Source organism: Vitis riparia, chromosome 11 (genome assembly GCF_004353265.1).
Source record: "Vitis riparia cultivar Riparia Gloire de Montpellier isolate 1030 chromosome 11, EGFV_Vit.rip_1.0, whole genome shotgun sequence".
NCBI lineage: Eukaryota > Viridiplantae > Streptophyta > Magnoliopsida > Vitales > Vitaceae > Vitis > Vitis riparia.
This window is the reverse complement of record NC_048441.1, coordinates 3361278-3387185: the sequence shown is the minus strand read 5'-3', so window position 1 is coordinate 3387185 and position 25908 is coordinate 3361278. Positions and strand designations below refer to the sequence as shown.

General features: G+C 32.5%; 1 protein-coding gene and 1 non-coding gene across 2 annotated transcripts; one reads left to right on the top strand and one right to left on the bottom strand.

Moving 5' to 3' along the window:
• Positions 1 to 10222: 10222 nt before the first annotated feature.
• LOC117925769 lies at positions 10223 to 10340 on the bottom strand. Its single transcript, XR_004653035.1, has one exon. It is a non-coding gene; the product is annotated as a small nucleolar RNA Z247 (small nucleolar RNA).
• A 1927-nt stretch (positions 10341 to 12267) lies between these two features.
• LOC117925369 (aspartic proteinase CDR1-like) lies at positions 12268 to 13590 on the top strand. Its single transcript, XM_034844369.1, has one exon. The coding sequence runs from the start codon at positions 12268 to 12270 to the stop codon at positions 13588 to 13590; it is 1323 nt and encodes a 440-aa protein (XP_034700260.1).
• Positions 13591 to 25908: the final 12318 nt, after the last annotated feature.

The window sequence follows — 25908 nt, the reverse complement described above, 5'->3', positions numbered from 1 at the left end:
AATGTAAGATGAATGCATGAGTGCACTTAGGATTTTCATACGTTTCATGCACCTTAGAAAACTCGGTTTATTCTTTAAAATGTCAATTTCATTAAAACCCGAGTTTTTAGCAAATTTACCTTAGGCAAAATGTTTCAAAATAGGTTTAATAATTTATCAAAAGACCTTGCCTAAGTGTTAGAAAAGAAAGGAATCAAAAAATAGGTTTTTTTTTGCCAAAAAGGCTCAACCGATTGAAGTCGTCCGGTCGAGGACCAGTCAAGGAAGGTCAAAAACCTTCTCTCTCTCAGTAGCCTTTTCTTCCAGGTCGAGGTGATTCCCTTACCAGTCGAGGTCCGATCGAGGACCGGTCGAGGTCCGGTTGAGGCAACGGTAACCTATCATGCATTAAATGCTCCAACGGTTAGTGAACCAGTCGACCCCCAGCTCGATCGAATGAGGTTGCCTTTTGCTGTTTTTGACTCCCAAGCTTAGAAACCTATAAATTGAGAGCTTCACTTCATTTATTGATAAGAGAACACTTGCATTCAAAGCCCACCTACCTTTTCTTGATAAAAAAAACTCTCATTTCTTTCATTGTGCATTAAATCACCACTTGCATATCCTTTAGTGCACTCTTATTTGTCATCCTAGATTTGTCTTGTATTTGAGCCATCTTTAAGCTAGGTTGAGTGATTATATCTTGTAACAATCTGAGTGTTAAAGCCTTCAAGAGGGTTGAATCTTGAAGAGGTTGTGTAAGAGCCCATTGGAGCCGGAATCCAAGTGTAAGAAGATTGGAAGCTTGGTTGAAGCTTCAAGTTAGTGGAACCCTCACTTGGTTAGGAGGTTGAGGAGAGTGGACGTAGGCAAGGAAGTGTCGAACCACTATAAACTCGAGTTTGAATTCTCTAAACTCTGTCTCTTTACTTTGCTTATATTTTGTTTAAATTTGTTGTGATTGAAAAGATTTTAAAAACCCAATTCACCCCCCCTTTTGGGTGTTTTTCTTAACTAAACATAGTCTTTGTTTTCTCACTTAGGTTTCAAGGTTATTATAACTTCACCATTTTATTTTCACATAATTTTTCTTCTTCTCATTTCTATTATTCTCCCTCTCTCTCTCTCTCTCTCTCTCTCTCTCTCTCCATGGGAACATTTGGCTATTTTTACTTAGATGTATCCCAACTCCACTCAAGAAATTTTCATGTTACCAAAAATAATAAGATCCAAGCTAGAGTTGACTTAGTTTCTCATCATATACATGAGGTTTAGTGTGCATAATGTATGTTAAAGATTTAAACATAAATGATCCACTTGTTTGCAATGATGTCAAGTCATATCAATCTTAACAAGAAAGAATTATCTTCTAATATCAAATAAATTGTTTAATATTTCCAACATAATCAACTTCAAGCTAGGATAGTTCAACTCTAAATCACAAATATTATCATTTGTCTATATTTTCTTAAATTAGTCACAATTATAAAATTGATGTTGTAATAAAATAGTCAAGAAAAATAAACAAACAAAAACAACACAAATAAAATGCTAAAAATCTTATTCATCTTCCAACATTAAGCATAAGCTTCCTTTAACTTTTCTAATACATTGTCCTTGATGTGCAATGAAGGTATGTAAAAAAAAGGTAAGAAAAGGTCTTCTTTTCCATGACTTTCAACTTCTTTAGCTAAGGTAAAAAAAAATAGCAAACATAAGAATCATATTAAGAAAAACAATAATAGAACGAAATAAAAAATAATAATTTATAAAATCAATGACAAAGAAAGCGAAAATAAAATGTAACTAAAAAAAAAAACAATTCAAAAGAAAATATTCCAAAAAAGGAGTATAACAATTTGGTAGAGTATAACTCTCATCTATAACTAGCAAGAAAAGTAGTATGATTTGCTAATGTAATAGAAGACTACAGACTCAAGAATGAAGCTATAAATTAAAAGGAGAATAAATAGTAGCTAAAATTGCCTCTTATAGCTAAACATTGCACTTGTAGCCTCTCTTATCTTAGTTAGAACTCGATTTTTCAATCATATGTTTATACTAAGATTAAAAAAACCAGCATGCTTTCCACTCTTTTGTATACACATGGTTCATTCTTGTTTTGATCAAAGCTAAAAAATTGTCTAATCAAAACACTTGTTCTATGACCTGTATGTTTAATCTATAGATGAGTTTATGCAACTCACATACTAGATACTCTAGGCCTTTAGCTTTCAACCCCTCTAGATGTGTTATATAAATGCCTTCATCTAAGATAGTCATTGAGAAAAATTGTCTTAACATTCATTTTCCAAATTTTGTAATAAAAATAAATTGTAATGGATAAGAGAATTCTAATGGATTTAAGCATAACTATCAACAAAGATGTCTCAATGTAGTTAAAACTAGGGTTTTTACTCTAACTTTTTTGCAATAGGTTTACCCTTGAAGGTTCTCACTTACCCATATGCTCACCTCTTCCTCTTTTAGACCCACTTACACTCTATGGTTTTATCCCTTCAAGTGCTTCTATGAGCACCTAGACTTGACCAGAATACATAAATTATATCTTAGCTTTCATAGTCTCCTACCACCTATATCAATATCACCCATTATTTCATAATATATGTTTTTTTTTTCTTATATTCTTCATGGACTACATAGAATGACTCTCTTAAGTACATGAATCTCTTATGTTTCTTAACAACTGGCCTACTACAATAAGGCTTGATTTACTAGAATTACTAGGTATAATTGGTAGCAACACAATTAGATTTTGTGTCTGATGGTTTGTTATAACCTATCATATAGTCCTCTTCCAAAAGTCTAGCATTTGTACTCACAAATACTTTCTTACCCTGACTATAGAAGTAGATACCTCTTGTCCCTTTATGAAATCCTATAAAAAGAACACCTCTTGTTCTTGATTCCAACTTGTCAACTTGCCACTTCAGCACATGTGTTTGATACTCCCAAATGCATTCATGTTGTAAAATAGGTTGAAACCTATTCACATTTTCATTGGAGTGAAGGTGTTTAACTTAGAAGAAACTATGTTTAGTAGATAGACCACTATCTCTAAGGCGTGCATAACCCTAAAAAGAGGTTAGAAGAGTTGAGATGCTCATCATAGCCCTCAAGTCCATCAAAGTTTTATCTCTTTCTTCAACCAATCTATTTTGTTGTGGAGTCCTAAGGGCACTGAACTAGGACATGATCTTATGCTCATTGAGAAAAGAATTAATTGAATTCCTTAGACATTCACTCACCACCTTAATAAAATCAAAATGTCTTAACATGTTTGCCTAATTCCTTCTTGATTTTGTCTTATATTCTTAAATTTATCGAAGGCATAAGATTTCTTATGCATAAGGTATACATACCCATACCTAAAGTAATCATCAATAAAAGTGATAAATATTCATACCCTTCATGTGCATGGATATTGAAAGGTCCACACACATCAATATTCACTAACTCCAAAGTAGATATGGCTCCATACCCTTTGGGTCTTGGTCATTTTACCTTTTATACAAGATTTATAGAATGGCAACTATTTTGGAACAAAAGTTTCCAATGGACTAGACTTCACTAGTCTTTGGACTCTATATAAAATAATGACATAATCTTAAGTAACACAAATGTGTTTGATTAGTATAAGGTGCTTTCCATTTAAGTGCTAAGATATTCTTCTCAACATCATTAGATTCATAAATCTTTGCAATAATACAATAAAAATTGTTAATCAATATACCCATACAAATAAACAACTTATTCTTTCGAATAATATGTTCATTAAATAAAATTGAATATCCATGTCTATTCAAACTTAAGATAGAAATTAAATTATTTTTAGAGTCACGTGTATAGAGATAACACTTGATTATTAGAAGTTAACTCTCCTAGTTTTAACATAAGAACTCTCATAACCTACATTGTTATCCGAGCCCAAGATGCCATGGTTAGTTACATCTTCCCATCATACAACTTTTTAGTTTTCCTAGAACCTTCGCAAAGATTAAGGATACGATAAGTGGCCCTAGAATTTACCTATCATGATATAATAAAATCCATTACTAAACATGATTCAATGACCAGTGACTAAGAGTCCGTTTGGTAGTGATTCTAAGAAGCGCTTTTAACTTTTCTAACACTATAAAAATTTTATATTTCCAGTATTAAAAAAGTTAAAAATATTTCCTAGAATTACTGCCAAACACACTCTAAGTATTGTCTTCCTTTGATTTTAGATACTTTGATAATTACTTCTTTTGGTCGCCTTTCTTGCACAAAAGAAGCACTTACCCTTGAGCATCTTTCCATTTTGTCTTGTCTCTTTCCTTTCCTTGATTTTGACGTTTAGTAAACTTCCATCTGTCCTTCCTCTTGCTCTTGAAATAGTTAAAGGAACTTTTTGTGACCCAAAATAAGCATAAAAGTTATGCAAATAATAAAATGAGGGCATTGGAGTTTCAATTTAGGGATCATGTATTTTTAGGGGGAACACTAAGAAGACGTGTGATTATATTTGGAAAGAAATTAGAGTTAGACCCTCAATATATTAACCTTTTTGAGATTTTGCAAAGAGTGGGTGAAGTGGCATATAAAGTAGCACTACCACCTCAATCATAAAAACATTCATGATGATTTACATATATCAACACTTCGGAGGTATGAGCCACATCCTTCGCATATAAAAAACCGGGAGGAAGTTCAATTAAAAGAAAAAAAAAATCCTCTCACAAATAAAAGCTACTTAAGAGTTGTTGACAAGAACGAATAAGTTCTAAGCAACAAAACCATTCCCTTGGTTAAGAATTTATGGCAGCATCACGAGGTTGAGGAGGCTACTTAGGAATTAGATACCCTGTTATTTGTTTTCTCCAGTAATTTTGTTTGATTAAATTTCTTTCAAGGATGGTAGAATTTAATGACTTTGTTGAATCCTTGTAAAGCAGATAGAAAAGATCATGTTTTTCTAAGTGAAATCAGTTAAGGATTTAGTAACTAGGCTAGTGAGAATTTCAGTTTTTAGTTAGCTGCATCAACAAAAATTGTGTAACTAAGAATGATAAGTAGCTACTAACCACAAATTATAGCCATGGGCCACTACTACTCATTTTCATCGGCTTCAAAAGGGCTTAAATAGGTGGTTTACAAAGGCTATTATACCAAAATTTAGGGATTGAAACCATGAGACACCTAGTAGTTACACTCAAGTTAACCAACAACCTGTTTCAATTGTGTCATTTACCTTGCAGACTCTATCTACTTCACAAAAAATCATAAAACGCTGATAAATCTTCTCATATTTTTGCTTTGTTTTCTCCTTAGACTACAACTTGAAACCAACAAGGTAGAAGGGTTAGTTTCCGAATTTTGGTGATCTTCACCATAGGTAAGGAAAATTCAGTTATGGAACTTAGGCTTCATAACAATTTTTGACAAAAGTCATAATTATAGAGTTTTAATTTTCTTTTGGTTTTTTATGAAACAAGAAGATGGTTCTTACATGAACCTTTATGGTTGTTTCTAGTGTTGTTGATGAGCATATATGATGGTAAAAGTAGCTGAGCTAAAAAACCAAGTTTGTTGATTGTTGATGAGATTCTTATGCATATGAATAAAGGTGTGTTGTATTTGATTGCTCATGTAGTAATACTCTAAAGTGTTTATATAGCTTCTAATCCATGTAGCATTTAGAGTGTGTTTGATATTAATTTTATAAAGTGTTTTTACATTTTATAACACTTTGAAATTTTTTATTTTTCAAGTATTAAAAATATTAGAAACACTTTCTAGAATCACTATCTAACATACTCTTAAATTATTAAAGGATGAGACATCATGTTTGTGAATAAAATTTGATGGCAACTCGAGCAAATTTGCAAATGGTGCGGCTTTGAGGCACTAGAAGGTTGGAAAGAGGCACCGTGAAAGATGACTTTGTGTAATTAATAGTGGAAAATAGACCATAGGTAAAAACCCTTAAAATATCGAAGAACGTAAAGTGCCCTAAAACATACTCCAAAAAGATTCTAATTGGAATGTAATAAAGGGCACAATGGATATGTCCTTAAATCACATTCCTTAGAAAAACAATAGATAGATGTTAATAGTTATAGTGAAGTTACTATGGGTATATGGTAAGATTGGTGGTGATTGAACTCCATTTATGTTGTTTAACCAAATATGACATTATTCTCATTGGTGATGGATATTTATATACAAATACACTTGAGTTCTACTATAATTCAAACTAATAATAAACTTCTATTATAATTCAAATTCTATATTCTATTCTAATTCAAACTAATATATAATAAATAGATAAATATCCATATGTAAATTAAAGATAACATTAACTTTATCTAATATGGCCCTACAAGATGGAGCTCTAATAGGAGATTCCAATCTTGGTCTTAAGAGAAATAAAATAGACTACGATGTATTCAGCTTTTGTGGAGGATGGTCTCCTTGTTTCTATGGAGGGTGATCTCCTTATTTCTGTAGGAGTCAATCTCCCTAGTTCTATGGAGGACGACCTCCCTATATCTACGCTACAAGTGGATTCGACTTGATGGCTAAAAGATTAGGTAAGAGTAGTGACATCTTTCTAAGTCGAATTTCCAAAAAAAATTGAGGAACTTGTAGAAAGAAAGTTTGTTGAAGGAAGAGTAGGATTAGGAGCCTTATTTGGCATCAAATTAAATAGTGCTTTAAAAGTTAAGACGATATACGAGGTAAAGAGAAGGTAGAGTATAAGACAAATCTCAAGTAGAGGTAACAGAACATGAGCATGTTTGGTTTCCCAAAACATGTAAGAAAACAATCAAATCTTTGATAAAGCTTTTAGGGAAAGAAAGAGAGGTAGAGTTGAAGGTAATAATATATATATATATATATATATATATATATTAAATTGAGGAAACTAATACTGATAAGAAGCAAATGAGAAGAAAATTTTATTAGGTTTGAACCAGGAAAATTTAAAGCTCTTGTCTATAAAGAGGTATTGAAATCAAGATATTGCATTGGAGACAATAGGGAAGAAGGCATTGAAACCAGGATATTAAATTGGAGACCATAGGAAAGGAGGCATTGACAATACAAAGGTATAGCAAGGTCACTACCATTTATGGTAGGGGGAAGAGGGCATGCAGGGTCTAAGCCCTACACCCTAAATTTGCTCCAAGTAGAGACTAGGTTTAAGATTCGAAGGCTTTGATACCATATAGAGAAAAAAGAGGATAAAGTATTAATTTGAATTACAGTAGGAGATAGAGTTTGATTATAGTAGAACTCAAATATATTGGTATATAAATATCCATCGTCATGCATGAGAATAGTACATATTTTCTTTTTCAATATGGTATTAGAGCCTTCGAATCCAAAACCCTAGAATCTCAACCTAGAGCAAATTTAGGGTGCAAGGCCTAATCACTGCATGCCTCTCCCTACCCCTACTGCATATGGTAGTGACCTTTTTATGCCTATGTATTGTCAATGACTCATTCTCTATGGTTTCCAATGTAATAACTTGATTTCAATGTCTCTTTTCCTATTGTCTCCAATGCAATATCTTGATTTCAATACCTCTTTATAAACAAGAGCTCCAAATTTTCCTGGTTCAAATCTAATAGAATTTTCTTCTCATTTGCTTCCTATCAGTATTAGTTTCTTTAATTTAATATATATATATTTTTTATTACCTTCAACTCTACCTCTCTCTCTTTCTCTAAAATCTTTATAAAAGATTTGACTGTTTTCTTGTATGTTTTAGGAAACCAAACATGCTCATGTTCTGTTGCCTCTACTTGAGATTTGTCTTATACTCTACCTTTTCCTTACCTTCTCTATTGTATGCTGCATTAACGTCTAAAACACTATTAAATTTGATACCAAATAAGGCTTTTAATCATACTTTTCCTTCAACAAACTTTCTTTCTACAAGTTCCTCAAAGTTTTTTGGAAATTCAACTTAGAAAGATCTCACTACTCTTACCTAATCTTTCAGTCATCAAGTTGAATCCACTTGTCATGTAGATTTAGGGAGACCGTTCTCTATAGAAATAGGGAGATTGACCCCATATAAATAAGGAGACTGCCTTCCACGAAAGTTGAATACATCACGATCTATTTTCTTTTTCTCAAGACCAAGATTGGAATCTCCTATTGGAGTTCCATCTTGCGATGGAATATTAGAGAAAGTTAATATTATCCTTAATTTACATATTGATATTTATCTATTTATTATATATTAGTTTAAATTAGAATAGAATATAGAATTTGAATACACAAAAGTAGGTGGGTTTTGGTTTTGGTCGGGCAGTGAAGAAGTTGTGAATGGAAATTGGATCGGGCTAGGAGATATGAGAGTGAGCGACATGGTGGAGTCAGGATCTAAATAGGAGGGCAATTTTTTTATAAGTGTAGAAGGTGTAGACAGTTGAGGAGATGATGTGGACAAGGGGCGAGACAAAGATGCAAGTGAAAACCAGTGAAAAAGAGTGATAGTTGAGGGAAGCAGAAGATGAGAGTGAAGAGAAGAAAAAAGAAAGATGTTTTCAACAAACTTAACATGACGGGATGTACAGATTTTAGAAGAAGAAAGTTCAAAACACAAGTAAGCACTTTAAGTAGTGAGTAACCAAGAAAAATACATGGAACAGAGTGAAAAGCAAGTTTATGAGAAGAATATGGACGTACCCAAGGATAGCATAAACACTGAAAAACACGAAGTTTCAAATAATTAGGCGAAAACTGAAAGAGTTTGAGATAAGGAGAGAAAAGTTAGAGTGTGGAAGTTGGCATACAATTAATAAAATAGACTACAGTGGTAAAAGTATAAGACCAATATGACAAAGGCATGAAGTCATAGGAGAGAAGAAATAAATCAGTTTCAACGATATGACGATGACGACGTTCAAAATACCCATTGTGTTCCAGAGTATGTGCGGGTGAAGTGAGATAAGAGTTCCCTGAAATGCAAGATAGGATGAAAGTGCTTGATATTCCTCCCACCCATTATCAGAATATATTGTGATAATTTTTTTATTAAATAATTTTTCAAGAATTGATTGAAATTGGATGAAAACATCATGAACTTGAGATTTACTTTTAAAAGAATAAAACCAAATATATTTAGTAAAGTGTTCGACAAAAACAACATAATATTTGGAATTATCAATGGAATAAATTGATGATGTCCACACATTATAAAAAATAATTTGGAGATAAGAAGAAGATATAAAAGTAGAAATTAAAAAGGGTAACTTATGACTCTTATTGTATTGACATGCATTACAATTGAAAGATAAAGATAATGGACTCGATAATTCTAAATTAAAATTGGAAACAAGATATCGAAGTTTAGAAGATGACGAATGTCTTAATCTAGGTTGCCACTCAAATGAAGTGGTCTTGACACTAGAAAATGCAACTAAAGGAGATGACTTGGAGGAGACCGCCCACTTATACACACCATCTTTAGTCCGCCCCTACAAAATGATTGCCCCCGTGTGTAAATCCTTCACAAAAAGAAAGAGGGTAAGAATTCAATGGAGGTATTATTTGATTTACAAAATTGAGATATATAGATAATATTCCTATGCATGTTAGGGGCACAAAGTACATTTTGTAAAGAGAAAGTATGAGAAGGAGTAGAGAGTGAAGTGGAACTAGTGTGGGTGATAGGAAGACCCAAGCCATCGCCAGTCATAATGTCATTAGAACCATCATACGAGGCATGAATAAACATATTGCTCAAGTAAGTGGTAACATGGTGTGATCACCACTATCAAGAAGCCAACTAGAGTTTTCAATAGCAGTAGTAGTGGCAAGATTTGCTCGTGGTTGCCAATGTTGTGGGGGTCGAGGTTGCCATTGTTGGGAAGGATGAGGTTGTCATTATTGTTGTGGTCGAGAAACCGAAGTAGAAGTTGGAGTGAATGGAAACAACCGATAAAGAGGACATTGTTGAGTTGTATGTCCTTGTGCTCTGCAACCTTGACATTTACTCAAATAAGGACGACGAAGAGGGTTATCACCTTGAGGAGTAGCAGAGGAGCCATAAGGCACAAAAGTAGGCTTATGAAGTGGATGACACCCACGACGACCAAGGGGGACCTGATCTGTTGTTTTTGAAATTAGGGCGGGTGTGTGTCGGGTTTGTAGAAGTAGGTAAAGGCAAAGAAGTGGACTGATTAGTGCGTAGCGAAAGCTCTTTATTAATCAATTTTTTCATGAAGTTCATCAAAGGAGATTAGAGTTTCATGTCCTTTAATAGCATCAACAATAGATTTGTATTCATCGTCAAGTCTAGCGATGATCTTTTCAATAAGGTCTTCGTCATCCATGGGTGTGCCTAGAAGAGCAAGTTCATCGGCACGTGTCTTTATAAATTGCATGTATTCAGTGACCGTTTGAGAACCTTTGGTAGCATGCTTGAATTGTTCCTTAATATGCTTAATGTGGCCTTGACAAGGACGTGCATAAGTATTGACAAGAATGGTCCAAGCTTCACGAGACGTTTAGGCATGTTGAATGAGTGGAATAATAAATGGAGTGATAAACCCAACTAAGGCGCCAAAAATTAATTTATCCTGATGCATACAAGTGTGGTATTCCGGATTGGGTGTAGTAGTATTATTTGCAATGATAGTGGTTGGTGGGCATGGATGAGAGCCATCAATAAATTTTTGAAGATCATAACCAATGAAAAGTGCTTCAATTTGGAGTTTCCATGAAAGGTAATTGGTGGAGGTAAGTTTGATGGTGTTTTGATTGGAGATATGAATGAGGGTGAAAGGTTTATTAGGTTCTTAGGTATTTGGTATGGCAATTTGAATGTGCTCAACCATGATATGGTGGGGAAGGAGAGAAAAGTGAGACATAGGCCTAGGAAAAAATAAAGCTCTAATACTATATAGAGAAAGAAAATATGGCATACTATTCTCATTGATGATAATGGATATTTACATACAAATACATTTGAATTATACAATAATTCAAACCCTATCTCCTAATGTAATTCAAACTAACATATAATAAATAGATAAATATTAATATGTAAATTAAGGATAACATTAACTTTCTGATATATATATATATACACCAATGAAACATAATTTATGATTAATAGTGTTTTAATAGAAATATGAGATTTATAATTATGTCTTTTATATATATTAATTTAGGATATGTTTGATCATGTATTTTTGTTTTTCAAGCTTTGTTTCTTGATTAAAAATTTAAAAAGAATTTAGAATTCATGTTTAGTAACATGATTATACTTATTGTTTTTAAAACTAGTTGGAATTAAAAAAAAAACCAAAAAATTATATTAAAGTATAATTACACTTTCTATTTTTTATTTTAAAAATAAAAAATAATAATAAATTTTATATAAAATACTAATTAAAAAGATAAAAATGAATTTTAAAAATTATTTAAAAAATTGAATATTAGAAAAATATTACTACTTCAAATGCTAAAATTTTTTAAAATAATTTTTAAATACATATGATAAACCTGTATTTTTTTTGGAAGATTTTTTACTTTTCATATAAAAGTTGTTATTACTATTTAATAGGAAGTATATCCAAATTATACCTAAAAAATTTAAATAAATTTAAAATATTAAATTAAAAATTCCAATTTACGAACATATTCTCTTTTTAGCAAAACAACATTAATGTCTTACACCTTAGCATTGACAAATTATTGAAAATCGTTTTTTTTTTAAAAAAAGAAGTTTTTTTAATGCTGGTTATAGAATTATCAAGCATGTTTTTATCTTCCATTTTAAAAAAATAAAAATTAAATTTAAATTAACAAACATATTTAATATTTTTAAAATTTTAAAATTATTCAAATGCATTTAATTACATGGCACCTTAATTAGCAATCCTGTGAAAATAAAAGAAATACGACTACCAGTTTCATAATGAACAGATACACATTAAGATAGACAGAAATCACCTCATATTAGATTTTTGAAAAAATTGTATAAAAATATAAATTTAATATCATTTATTTTCTCACCAATTTTCTCCTTGGAAAAATATACTCACTTTTTCTGTGAAGTTAATATGACAACCATTATGTGAGTTGGAAATTTTTAATAATAATTTTTTTTTCTGCAATTAATTATGAAGAAATTTTGTGGATTTACATAATTAATAACCCATTAAAAATAGATAAATTATACTTTTTAATAACATCCATGTCCTAGAAGCGTAGTCTGATGAATGGCCAGATATTTCAGACAGCAATCACATTGTGGCCATGGCAACCACATCTATATTTGTTCATACCTTCTTCCATTCCTTATTTTTCACCATCCTTCTCTCAGTCTCAGTGACCAGCACCACCACCACAGCCATGACCGACACGAAACCCCTACGATTAGTCACCGGTCTCATTCACCAAGACTCCATTCTCTCCTCCTATCAGAGTCTAGACAGAAATAATGTTGAACGAAGAAGAACCCGGAGGGCTGCTTTTATCACTGATGAAATCCAAGCTAATATGGTGGCTGATGACCGCGGCCAAGCCTTCCTTGTGAATTTCTCAATAGGCCGACCGCCGGTTCCACAGTTAGTGGGCATCGACACTGGCAGCGACCTACTTTGGGTGCAATGTCACCCCTGTGCCGACTGTTTCAGACAGTCCACCCCTATTTTCGATCCCTCAAAGTCATCAACATATGTGGACTTGTCGTATGATTCTCCCATATGCCCCAATTCGCCACAAAAGAAGTACAATCACCTAAACCAGTGTATTTATAATGCGTCATACGCAGATGGCAGCACAAGCTCTGGAAACCTCGCCACTGAAGATATTGTTTTCGAGACATCAGACCAAGGCACAGTCACTGTCTCTTCTGTGGTATTTGGCTGTGGGCGCTCGAACCGGGGTCGCTTTGATGGGCAACAAAGTGGAATACTTGGACTAAGTGCCGGGGATCAATCTATAGTTTCTCGATTAGGTTCAAGATTCTCTTATTGCATTGGCGACCTTTTTGATCCTCATTACACCCATAACCAATTAGTTCTAGGAGATGGGGTTAAGATGGAAGGCTCTTCAACGCCATTCCACACATTTAATGGCTTCTACTATGTAACCCTAGAAGGGATAAGTGTAGGAGAAACAAGGCTTGATATTAACCCAGAAGTCTTTCAGAGGACAGAGTCCGGCCAAGGAGGAGTGGTCATGGACTCTGGAACGACCGCAACGTTCTTAGCCAAAGATGGATTCGACCCACTTAGCAATGAAATTCAGAAGTTGGTGCGAGGGCACTTCCAGCAAGTGATATATCGTACCATTCCGGGATGGCTGTGCTACAAGGGAAGAGTGAATGAAGACCTCAGAGGGTTTCCAGAGCTGACATTTCACTTTGCTGAAGGGGCTGACTTAGTGCTAGACGCAAACAGTTTGTTTGTTCAGAAAAATCAAGATGTATTTTGCCTTGCTGTCTTGGAAAGCAATCTCAAGAATATTGGGTCTGTGATAGGGATTATGGCTCAGCAACATTATAATGTGGCATATGACCTTATTGGAAAAAGGGTATATTTCCAAAGGATAGATTGTGAACTTCTCGAGGATTGATTTCATCTAAGAATTAATTTCTGTATGTGTATTAATTGATTAAATTATCTGTATTGTAATATAAGTAACTTGTTTTATTTTCCAATCTATTTTTGTAATGATGTTGATGTCTACATTGTGCTCCCATTAAATGCTAGGATAGCTGTCAAATAATTATGGAAACAAAAAATTTCCAAGTAACATAATACATAATTTTCATCTAACCTCACTTGGGCGCATTGGTGGTGCTTTTTTTTTTTTTTTTTTTTACTTAATCCTAAATAAAAATTTAAACTAAATAATACTTATTGGTGTTGAATATTAGGTTGTTGTTTTTTTCGTAATATTTTATTTTTATTAAGTATTAAAAAGTAAAGAAAAATCAATATATTACTTTTTTTTTTCATTTAAAAAAAAGTCAAATATTCTGCATTTTTTTATTTAGTAAAAAAAATGTAATAAATCATGAAAAAGTAAAAATAATAATAAGAATAGTAATTTAAAGTCTGAAAATAAATTATTTTAAAACAAAAAGTTAAGAAAAAAAAAACACCCTATATTAAAATAAGAGCGAGATGAGAGTATCAAGGATGTGACAAAAATAGAAATAAAATTGAATAAAGAAGATTTGAAACATTTTTACGTGATATCCCAAATTTCCCAAATTTAGATGTAATTTTTTTTTCCCAAAACTTATTTTGAGTCATGTCTTTACCTTGCTTTATTTTGATCACGTAGGTAGAACTTGATTAAAACCATACATGAAGCTACTTTGTGAAATGCATTTTAGTATAAACAAAACTCTGGCAGTTCAACTATATATGGAAATATCTTTGCCTATTTCAGGAGAATTTTTAGAGACTGCCACCTTAAACCTATTGCGCATGTGGAAGCATTAATATTGTGACATATTAATAGAAAACGTGATGATAAAATGAAACCAGATAGAAAGATACACGGACTTTCAACAACGTAATTCGGTAAATCATATTTACCTTTATGGATAAGAAATAATATTTTATTATGAGATAAGGAATATTATAGAATTAGATCCCGAAATATTTCATGTTTTCCCATTTTTATACGTCCGCCCTAAACCGTAAGCATTTTTACTCCACAAGATGTCTCATAGTCTTCCTCGTATTTACACTATGGATAATTCTCTACATTTTGCTTAACCCTCTTACTCCATCATTCTTTTTATCACATATCTATCAATTGCTAATGACTTAAAATATATATAAATATTTTTATTAGCTTTCTTTATTTTATAAGGAATCTAGTTATAATCAAATATAAATTTAGAAAGTATTCTATATAAGATTTCTTTAAAAAAATTATTGAATTTAAATACCTCCCAACAAAATCATGTTTTATCCATAGAATAAGATTTTTAAATACCTAGAAATCACTCTTGGCATTGAATGGAAAAACAATATTAATGTAGAACTACATATTTTGTTGTAATATTTAATACATTTCAAGGCTTGAATTGAAGATGATAGAATTAAAGTATGTTTCACAGTGTTTTCTCTAAAAGTATTTTTAGGAGAATCACATATAAGCGTTTATCCAACAAATACTATAAATGATTTTCCAACGCTACAAGTGATTTTTCATTTTTTTTTTATAGTATTCCTAAATTTTGCTAATACTTTTTTTTTTTTTTTCCAAAAACAACTTTTTCCAATATGGAACAATCAAAGGTGGGTGCTTCCATTAATTATCCATCATATTTTGATAAGAGAAACTATCCCCATTAGAAGGTCCAAATGGAATTTTTTTTCCTAAAAAATGCCAGGTGAAAGGATTTGGAATCCAATGGAATTTAGATAGGAACCCCCATTGAAATTAGATGTTTCTAGAAAATCTATTGGAGAACTTAAACCTAAGCAAGAGTAGGATAAATTAAATAATGACGATAGTAAGACCAATGTTCGAGCCTTGTATAGCATATTTAATGAGGTAAGTTTTGATGAGTTTTGCAAGATAGCCACCTACATACGTGCTGAGGACTAGGACATCCTCGAAGTAACTCATGAAGGCACTTTAGTTGTGAAGTTGTCAAAAATCCAAATACTCACATCCAAATTTGAGAGCATCAGAAGTTAAGAGGATCAAACCTTTTCTGCAATCTATTTTAAGCTTAGTGATATAGTAAATTCATCTTTTAACCTAAGAGAAAGAATCCTTGAGTTTAAGATTATTATAAAAATTTTGAGATCCTTTTCTAAGAGGTTTAGACCTAAGATCACCACAATAAAGGAAAGTAAGGACATTATAACTCTATGAGAGTTGATAAACTTGTTAGTTCTCTTCGGATGTACGAAATGACCATTCCAAGCTCTCAAAAGTCTAAAATTCAGTTTTTAAAGCTTCTAAGAATGAGGAAAAAGAATTTGAAAGTTATGAAAAATTAGGAAGATAAGAACTTGTCCATATGGGAAAATGTGTAAAAGAAGCTTTAAAATTTCATAGAAGGACTAATAGGAAACAAGACTCAAAAAAGGGAAAATTTTTGAAAAGTAAGGCAAGGGATTTTTTAAAGGAAAAAAAGTTAAATTTTTTAATTGTGATTGTTTAGGACATGTTTCTACTAATTGTCCTAGTCTTAGCTACCAAAAAATTAAGTATTGTTGACCCACTAATACTTACTTTTGTGACGGATTTAAGCTATCGCAAATTTCTAACAAACCTATTTTGTCGCAAAGTGAATTGTCTATCGCAAAAAATTTATAATAATTTTATTTTAATTAATTCATAATATATATATATATATATATATATATATATATATATATATATATATATATATATATATATATTCTTTATCTTGCAAATAACAAAGTTAACCCGGTGGCACAATTGCTTCCTTTCAAACTTAAGGTCATTGGTTCAATCCCCAAAAACAATCCAAGTCAATATCCAAAACTAGTAAAGAGTGTTGTGGATAGCCAACAACAAAGTCAATATCCAAACTAGCATGAACTACCAAGAAGTGTAACAAAGTGCTCTATGTGAATGTAATGAATCGAGATTTAATAACAATCTAAAATATTTTATTATTTACATTTCCTAACCAATGTAATCCATTGGTAATAGCGACGGTCCAAATCCATTGGATAGTCTGTTGCTAAAAAAATTTTATTGTCGATATAAAATTCTCATCGATATACTTTTTCCAACACAACTTTCCCCGACTACCATGCGTTGGAATTATTCGTCAGGGAATGTTTATTCTGATAGTGTATATCAGTTGAGAAAAGTAAAATTTCTTGTAGGATTGTACATTAAAAAAATTTATGCAAGCTACTTGAAATGATACAAACTTCAATGACACCAAGTATGATTAGACTGATTATCTTACTTTTGTTCTATTGATTTTGAGCATGATATAGATAGTGAGTGTAGATTTAATGATGAACAAAATGAGAATTTTCTTAAAAATATTGCTCCTGAGTATTAATGCTTGATTAAGAAGTTCATTAAAGCCAATTCTATAGTTGATTCACAAAAATTTGAGATTAATATGCTATGGGAAGAGAAGATGAATCATGTTGAAAATTTTTGGTTTCTTGAGACTACGTGTCAATCTCTCCTTAAGAGAAAAGATGCTCTAACTCGAGAGATTAAATGCTAAAGAACCTTTCTCTCTTCCAATAATGAAGTCTTTCATTTGGGACTAAAGTGTTAAATGATATTCTTGATAAATGCAAGTCTAATGGAGATAAGAGAGGCTTAAGCTATATTAACATAACTAAGACTCCTACTAGTGGAGACAATTTTTGTTAAGGGTAGGGAGGACACTCCTAACCATGTAGCCTCATCTAGCACTTCTCTCCTATGCACTTATTGTAAGAAGTTTGGACACACTCAATGTGGATGTCATAGCTAGTGGATTCTCTGATAGGTATGAGTCCCAGTTAAATAAGCTAATGGATGAGTTTAATTTCCTAAAAAATCAAAATTTGTATACTAAGAAAAAAAAAAACAATCCTAAGCCTATGACTAAAAAAACCTCCTCTAGTTCCCCATCTAAAGTGAAACAAGTGTGATTGAGGAAGAATAGGCCTAAGTGCAATGTTGTTTTTACAACCCTTAAAGCTAGAGCCCTTAGTGGGTGGTATTTTGCTAGTGGGTGCTCTAGGCATATGACCGAGTGAAGTCATTTTTCACTTTTTTTGAAGATTTTGATGGAGGTAATGTCACATTTGGGGATGGTAGTGTTGCTTGTGTGAAAGGTAGAGGTAGTCCCTAGATGCCCTGATTTAGATGGAGTCCTCTTTATTAATGGACTTAAGGCTAATCTTATAAGCATTATGTCAAATTTATTATAGCGAGTTTAGTGTTAAATTTTTCTAAAATTTGTGTAAAATGATTAACCAAGAGAGAGAAGTCACTTTCACCAGGCATAGCACTATGGATAATTGTTATGTAATCAATCCTAGTTTTAAAACCTCTCTAGTATGTAGTAGGACCAAGCTTGATGTCACCAAGTTATGGCATAGGAGGTTAAGCCATATTAACTATAGGGATCTTATTCACATAGCTAATAAAGACCTAGTAAAAGGTATCCCTAAGTTAAGTGGACAACCTAAGTCTATTTTTGGTGAGTGCATGAAGAGTAAGCAAGTTAAATGGGCACACAAAAAGAATTAGGGAGATAACAAATCTAGGCCATTAAATCTTCTCCATATAGACCCTATAGGTCTCATGTGCACTAAAAGCAAAGATAGGAAGAAATATGTTCTAGTGATAGTGAATCATTTCTCTAGGTATTCTTTTGTATCCTTTTTTAGAGAAAAATATGACATTATTGAGCAATTGAAGACTTTTTGCACTAGAATTCAAGTAGAGAAATGGCATCCCATTTTGATGATTAGGAATGATAGGGGGGAGAAAGTTTGATAATGTTGAAATTAGTGAATCAATCAGGATTAAACATCAATTTTTAGCCCCTAAAACTCCCAACAAAATGGAATGATTGAAAGGAAAGAACCATTTTCTTCAAGAAATGGCCTAAGTAATGCTTCATATGCATGACACTCCTATTTATTTTCAGGTTGAAACCATTAATATTGCTTGTTACACTGCCAATAAAGTTTTTCTTAGGCTAGGGATGAAAACTTCCTATGAGTTGTCAAGAAAGAAACCTAACCTAAAATATTTTAGAATCTTTGGCAGTGAAAGTTATATTTCTCAAGAATGAGGACAGTCTAGGTAAATTATATCCCAAATCTTATTTAGCCATTTTCCTAGGTTATTCCACTAAGAGTAAAGCCTATAAGGTATAAAACCAAAATACCAAGGTTATCCAAGAATCTTGTAATGTGGTCATTGATGATATGAATATACCTAGGAAGATGTTAACTCCTATGATTTACCATAGGGATATCCTTGAGACAATGGTTGAGATTATGGATACCCCTTAAAAGGTGGTTAACCCCAATAGAGATAAAAAGTCATTTGAAGTTGCAAAGCCAAGTGAAGTGATTACTAGGAATAAATCCATAGTACCAAAAAATCACCTTATCTCAAATGTAATAGGAAATATGAATGACTTCGTGGTAACAAGGAGACAATCAAGAAAAAATGAGATGGGCTTCGTTTGCTATACCTCCCAATTAAAGCCAAAAAATCTAGAGGAAGCTCTAGGAAATGAATCTTGGAATACCACAGTATAGGAAGAGTTGAATCAGTTTGTTAGGAATGATATGTGGTATTTAGTCTCTAGGCCTAAGGATAAACATGTGAAATATACTAAGTAGATTTTCAACAATAAACAAGATGAAAATGGGATCATTGTGAGAAAGAAAACTGAACTTGTAGCTCAAGGTTACTCTTAAATAAAAGAAAATCATTTGGAAGAAACCTTTGCCCCTATAGCTAAGTTAGAATCTATTAGAATCCTCCTAGTTATAGCATGCTCATTAAGGATGAAGCTATTCTAAATGGATATTAATAGCGCTTTCTTAAATGGGATTCTTAGTGAAAAAGTGTATGTAGAGCAACCTAAGGGCTTTAAGGATACAAAACGCCCTAATCATGTTTATAGGTTAAAGAAGGCTCTATATGGACTTAAACAAGCTCTTAGATCTTGGTATGAGAGGTTCATAACTTATCTTTTAGAAAAAGGATTTGAGCAAGAGGGGGTTGATAAACCTCTATGCATTCATAAGAATAAGACTAGACCTTTAGTGGCTTAAATTTATGTTAATGATATCATTTTTAGAGCCCACTTTGAGCGATCTTGCCTTTAATTTTGCTAAGAAGATGAAAAAGGAATTTTAAATGAGCATGGTAGGTGAACTTAATTTTTTCTTAAGGTTGTATATTAGGCAACTAAAAAAATGTCATCTTTTTTTATCTCAATCCAAATATGATAGGGAATTAATGAAGAAGTTTAGCCTAGAGTTTGCTAAGCACTTTAGATTACCTATGAGTACCACTATTAATTTATTTTTATTGTTATCAACCACTTTTATTTATTTCATTATTTATTTTTATTTTTATTTGTTTGTTTATTATCTTGTTATTTATTCATTTATTTATTTATTATTATTTTATCATTCTCTAATTTATTTATCTATTTATTTATTTATTTTTATTCATTTATTTAATTTGATAATTTGATTTTTTTTATATAGGAAATCTACCAACGGAGGAAAAATAATTTTGAAATTGGTAAGACTTTGAAAAAGAAAGGAACTCTTCCGGAGAGTTAAAATAGGGATGAAAAAGACCTTGGAAAATATGGGACTCATTACGTGTTATGCATGGATTGTTTTTTTTTTCTTAATTAAAAAGAGATTTTCTGGTAGATGAAAGAGGGAATTCGGAGAGAGGACGACTCCTCAGAGAGAACGACTGTTAATTGCTATAAATAAATAAATAAATAAAACAAAACAAAACAAAAAAAACGCTAGCAGATAGGTTGGGAGGCAGGTGAAGAGATATAGAAAAAGAGGAAAAGAAGGAAAAATGGGAAAAAAAAAATAGAGAGAAAAAAATAGGAGATCACTAGCCTTTTTGGGAGGCTTGAGAGAGGACACGATTGACTAGAAGAAGCAATACTTTTGGAGAAGAGATCTTTCCTGGTACGATCACAGAAAACTTATATCGTTTCATTTTTTTTTATGGTTCGGCATCATTTTTATGCAAATCTCTATGTTATTCTATTGATTATTGTGGACATCTAGGGTTGTGTGCCTATATTATTGAATATCTTTACATATATGTATACCCTGTTTTCTGGTTTCACTTTGGTTCTTTTGGTAAATGGTTGATGCATAGGTTTGTCTTTGATATTGATGTCTGAGCACTGCCACTCGTGGCACCCATGACTTCACCACCATTTCTCTATCCTTGGTTCTATTCAAAAAGTCCTTTGGCATGATATCATCCAAATTGAAATCGTCTCACACCACAATTTCTTTTTTGATTTCCTTCCTTTTTTTTCATCCGTTGGTGGACTCTTCACAGCTCACAGAAATCTCTCACTGCTTCTCTCCAACCCATTAGCTATCTCCTTCATTTACTCCTTAGAGAACGATCCACGACTCCCAAAACACAGGAACACAACCCTACTCGGTTGCTGGTCCAGCCATGACAAGCAGTCATGCTTATGTGTTGGAACATCTTCACCAGCATCTATAATCAATGGTTCAATACAATAAATAGACAGACTTGGCCCATCGATCTAGTGACAATTGTAGTGTCTGGTGATAAGTTTAGTAATCTCGATCAAGCATTGGTTCCGTCATGTGCATAGCTCGTAGTGAAGGCAATCCAGGAATGTGTATTCAAGAAATTCTAAAGGGATTATGGGTTTTTAGGCCTCCTGAACACAACACCGTTGTCCACCAGCAGTCTCCACCACCCTGTTGCATTGCCATGACCGCCTCCATAACCTCCACCAACCATTCATGACACCACTCTTCATCACCCTGATTGCCACTGCCGCAAATCTAATAGCCATAACCACCATGCATGGCCATCTTTCATCATTCTCTCATCTCAATCACTAACCTCAACTTCAGCACCATGGAACTCAACACACCCGACTCTCATTATTCTCCCAAAATCCAAAATACTTCACAATGTGAATCAAATTCATTCTCATTTGATCACGAATGGGTTCATCAACAACCCTTCTTTAACCACCAGGATCATTCTAAATTTCTCATCTTCTTCCCACAAGCCCCTTGCTGAATTTGCTCGCTACCTCCTCATGTCATGGCATTTTGGTCGAAAACATCAAAAACAAGACAACCCTTTTCTTTGGAACACGATAATCAAATCTTTCTCACATGGGGAAAACCCAAGAGATGTTTTTGTTATATTTAATCTAATGCTTGAAAATGGGGTTTGTGTAGATAAGTTCTTGTTTTCACTTGTTCTTAAGGCGTGTTCGCGTTTGGGCTTGATTAAGGAAAGAATGCAAATTCATGGGTTGTTGGGGAAGATGGAAATTGGGTCAAATGTGTTTATGTAGAATTGTTTGATGTGTTTGTATTTGTGATGTGGATGTCTTGGAATTGCCCGCCAGTTGTTTGAAAAGAATGATGAAGAGAAACGCGGTATCTTTTAATTGGATGATTGATGGGTTTGTCAAGTGTGGGAAAATGGAAAATGCTCACCACTTGTTTAATCAGATGCCAAAAAGAGATATGGTCAATTGGGCCAATATGGTAGATGGGTATGCAAAATTAGGTGAAATTGATATCGTCAAGGGTTTGTTTGATAAAATGCTAGAGAAGGATGTGATTTCTTGCAATGCAATGATGGCTAGATATGTTCAAAATGGGCATCTTATGGAAGCATTATATTTTTTTTCATGATATGCAAAGCATGAAGGAGTTGTTTCTTGATAATGCCACTTTGTTGATAATTCTTTCTGCAAATTGCCCAATTGGGACACTTTGATGAAGGAGGAAAGTGTCTTCTATGATTAATTTACCTTCACTATTTGTCTGAGTATATGTGTTGTCATCTCCACAAAATGGATGGTAGTCTCTATGGCTTTTCAAATGACATGTGCTCCCTATTTCCAGTTCCCTTTTGGCTGCATATACTTGACATTTTCTTAGTGGAACCATCATCCTCTTTGCTGTAGGATAGGGGTACTTCAAGGGACCCACTAAAATTCCTTTCAATTCTTTGATAACACCAAAATCCCAACTACTCATCATGAGTTTGGTGTTGATTTTGTAAATCTGAATTTGACACCTTATGGGAGACATTTTCCAAACGCAGCAGCATAGCTATTTTGGGAGGACAATTCTAGTGGTGCGAATCCAGAAAGAACTGAAATGCACGTCAGAAGAAAATACAAAGGGAAATGGTAGTTGTAATTACCGAAGTAGTTGGACCCGGAACCTACTTCTGCATAGGTCGTGCACGACCATTAATTAAATTACCCAAACACATAAATGCACAGGTTCAGATACTCAGAGGGGTATAGTAGTGGGGAATTTGATTACATTGCATGAACAAAAACTTGATGGAACCCCCACACCTAAAAAAAAAAATTCAAAACTTTTTTTCCTTGCTGTCAGTTTTCACTCAACCACTGACCCTTTAGTTTCAAAATTTCTTTCAGCAACTTCATAATATTTTTAAAAAAAATTTCAAAACTTGTATGACTTTTTGCAAAAATAAAATAACAGATGACTTTTAAAATCTGATTCAATATTTTTCCTTAATTCTAGGCTTCTTGAAATTGATCTTAGACATATAAACTATTAAAAAAATATGCTTCTTTGAGGGAGCTATGATTTCTCAAAGTTGTATGTACTACACACGCTAGACTCTAAACATCTTATTAACTTGAGTATTTTAAAAATATTTTTAAGTACTATCCGACCCTGGATTTATTTTTTATGTGATAGAGAGACTTTGAACTATGTGTGTGATTTTTTGTATGATTTTATGTGATCATTTATTATTTTTAAAATTTTCGTTTATGCATGTCATTTTTTCTTATCTAATATGGACTTTGTAGAACATTTAGGTGTCTTTGCTACAGTCTGTCTTTTGAATGAGTGTTTAGCTTTCGGTATGTTGATCTAGATGTGTAGGAGTTGTTTTCTAAAAATTTTCGTAATTAAATTCCACTCTAAGCCATTTTTTAGAAATTGTTTTTTGATGCTTCATTTTCTAATTGCATGTTGATGATCTTGTACATTGCTTGAATTGGTTGTTTATTTTTGGAGTCATTTGACTTACCTTGGCTCAATTTTGGCTTTGGTATTGTGTATTAAACATAATGAGTGTATTATATAATTTATATTTGTCCTAACCACTTTAACATTTTTGGAGGAATCTTATAAATTATGCATGCTATCCAAATATGCTTTCTATCACTTACTTTTCGAAATTTTATGAACATGCAAGTTGTTGTGAGTCTTATTTATGTTTGATGTGATCCTTAGGTGCTTAGATGTATGCTTGATTTTCTTGGATAAAACACATGTTGTGTGCTATATTTCTATACTAACTTTGATGTTTTATGATAGCGCTTGAGAAGCAATTCAAGTACACACCCTAAATCTTCTTTATGATTATGATTGGGTTTTCTTGTTTGACATACTATTTTTTTTTTTTAAATCACCTAGCCTACCTAAATCTTCTTTATGATTATGATTGGTTTTTCTTGTTTGACATGCTATTTTTTAAAAATTCACCTAGCTTACCTATGATTATGATTGGTTTTTCTTGTTTGACATGCTATGTATCTATAATCAATCGATTAATTGCCTCATTTCCCTCAACTTAGTCAATAGAGACCTTTGTAGGGCTTAGAGGGGTGCTACCTTTTAGAAGTACCTTCCCAATAGTTAAACTGATCCCTAGACCTAGACTCGGGTTTTTAAAAGATACGTTTTTCCAAAAACTATGGAGTTACTTCTTTAGGGTATTCTTTCTTGTTTTATTTTCTCTTTTAAAATAAAATAAAATAAGTGGCGACTCCGACTTTTCCAAAACTAATTTTCACCAATAAAAATGAGTCTTACCGATTGAGTGGGGACGCAAGTGAAAAATGCGGGTCCAAACTAGTTATGCTCAACAATGCTACGCAACTCAGTAGCTAGAATGCACAATTAAGGCAACACTTAAGAAAGGAAGCTTTCTATTGCACAATAATACTTATAATGCTAGGAAGCTCTCAACTTGTTTAGATTCTTAGCCCAATGAGGTCTCCTCATATTTATAGACAACCAAGGAACTCTATAGAACCTACAAAGGTTCCTTAGAACTCTAGAATTCTCTAGAATTCTCTATACAAGTTTTATGTACAAGCTATGTACAAGAGATCTATGAAACTCTCTAGATAGCTCCACACTCTTCCCTTGTCTTCTACACAAAATGTCATGTTAAACAAAAATCCAATAAACTTAGATCAAATTGACTACATATGAATTAATTAGATCAAGGCATGGTTTAATAGCTTCTAAGCATTCAAATTCGAAATATAGAATTAGACAATAAGTTAATTTCCTTGAAAATCAATACCATTTGCACATTTAAAATTTAAAACCAACAAGTCATAGTATAGTGGTGAGAATTTTTATAATTCTAAGTACAAAAACATTTCATTCAAGTCCTATTCATTAATTATTTATTTATTTAAGAAATTTTATGATGGAAAATATGAAAGTAAATCAAATATAATTATAATTACTTAGAAACTTTTACTTTTAAAACTATTAGGTTGGAAATCGAATATAAAAATAATTTATTAACTTCAAATTTATTTTTTATTTTTTTCATATTTTTTTTCTTCTACTTTTACTTTCTATTTGTTTTCCCTCGCATTTTCCCTGAAATTTTTCAGAAACTAAATATAGATTAATTAGAAGTTATAGAGATAACCCTTACTAAAGAAGACCCTTCCTATTTATTAATAACACTACTATTGCACCGAAACTTAAAAATTCCAAAAATATGGCAAAAAAATATCATTTTTCTACATTGTGGTTGGAAGAGATCAATTGTTCAATTGAAGACTTTGTATATGCTACCATGTTTTAAGGTGGAAGAATATCACTAAAGGAAATCTCCACTAAAGTTTTTCCTCTATGTGATATTAATATCCACTAGAAGTATCCACCCAACACTAAATTCTCTATATTTGTTGAGTCTATTCTATGAAATATCTATTACAGCTATTACCAAGATAGTGAGGAGGGAAATAATGACCTTTTTTATGCATAAAAAATGTCAAAGATGATATTTTTTTAAAGTATCATCTTCTATTCTGTCATTAGTAGTGAAGCCAACAATGACGAGCCTAAGAAGTGTTTTGACTAATGCTTTCAATGACACTTCTAAAAAGTG

What these genes read in the sequence shown, in the direction of transcription:
- LOC117925369 (XM_034844369.1), top strand. Translation starts at nt 12,268, where the DNA reads ATGGCAACCACATCTATATTTGTTCATACCTTCTTCCATTCCTTATTT.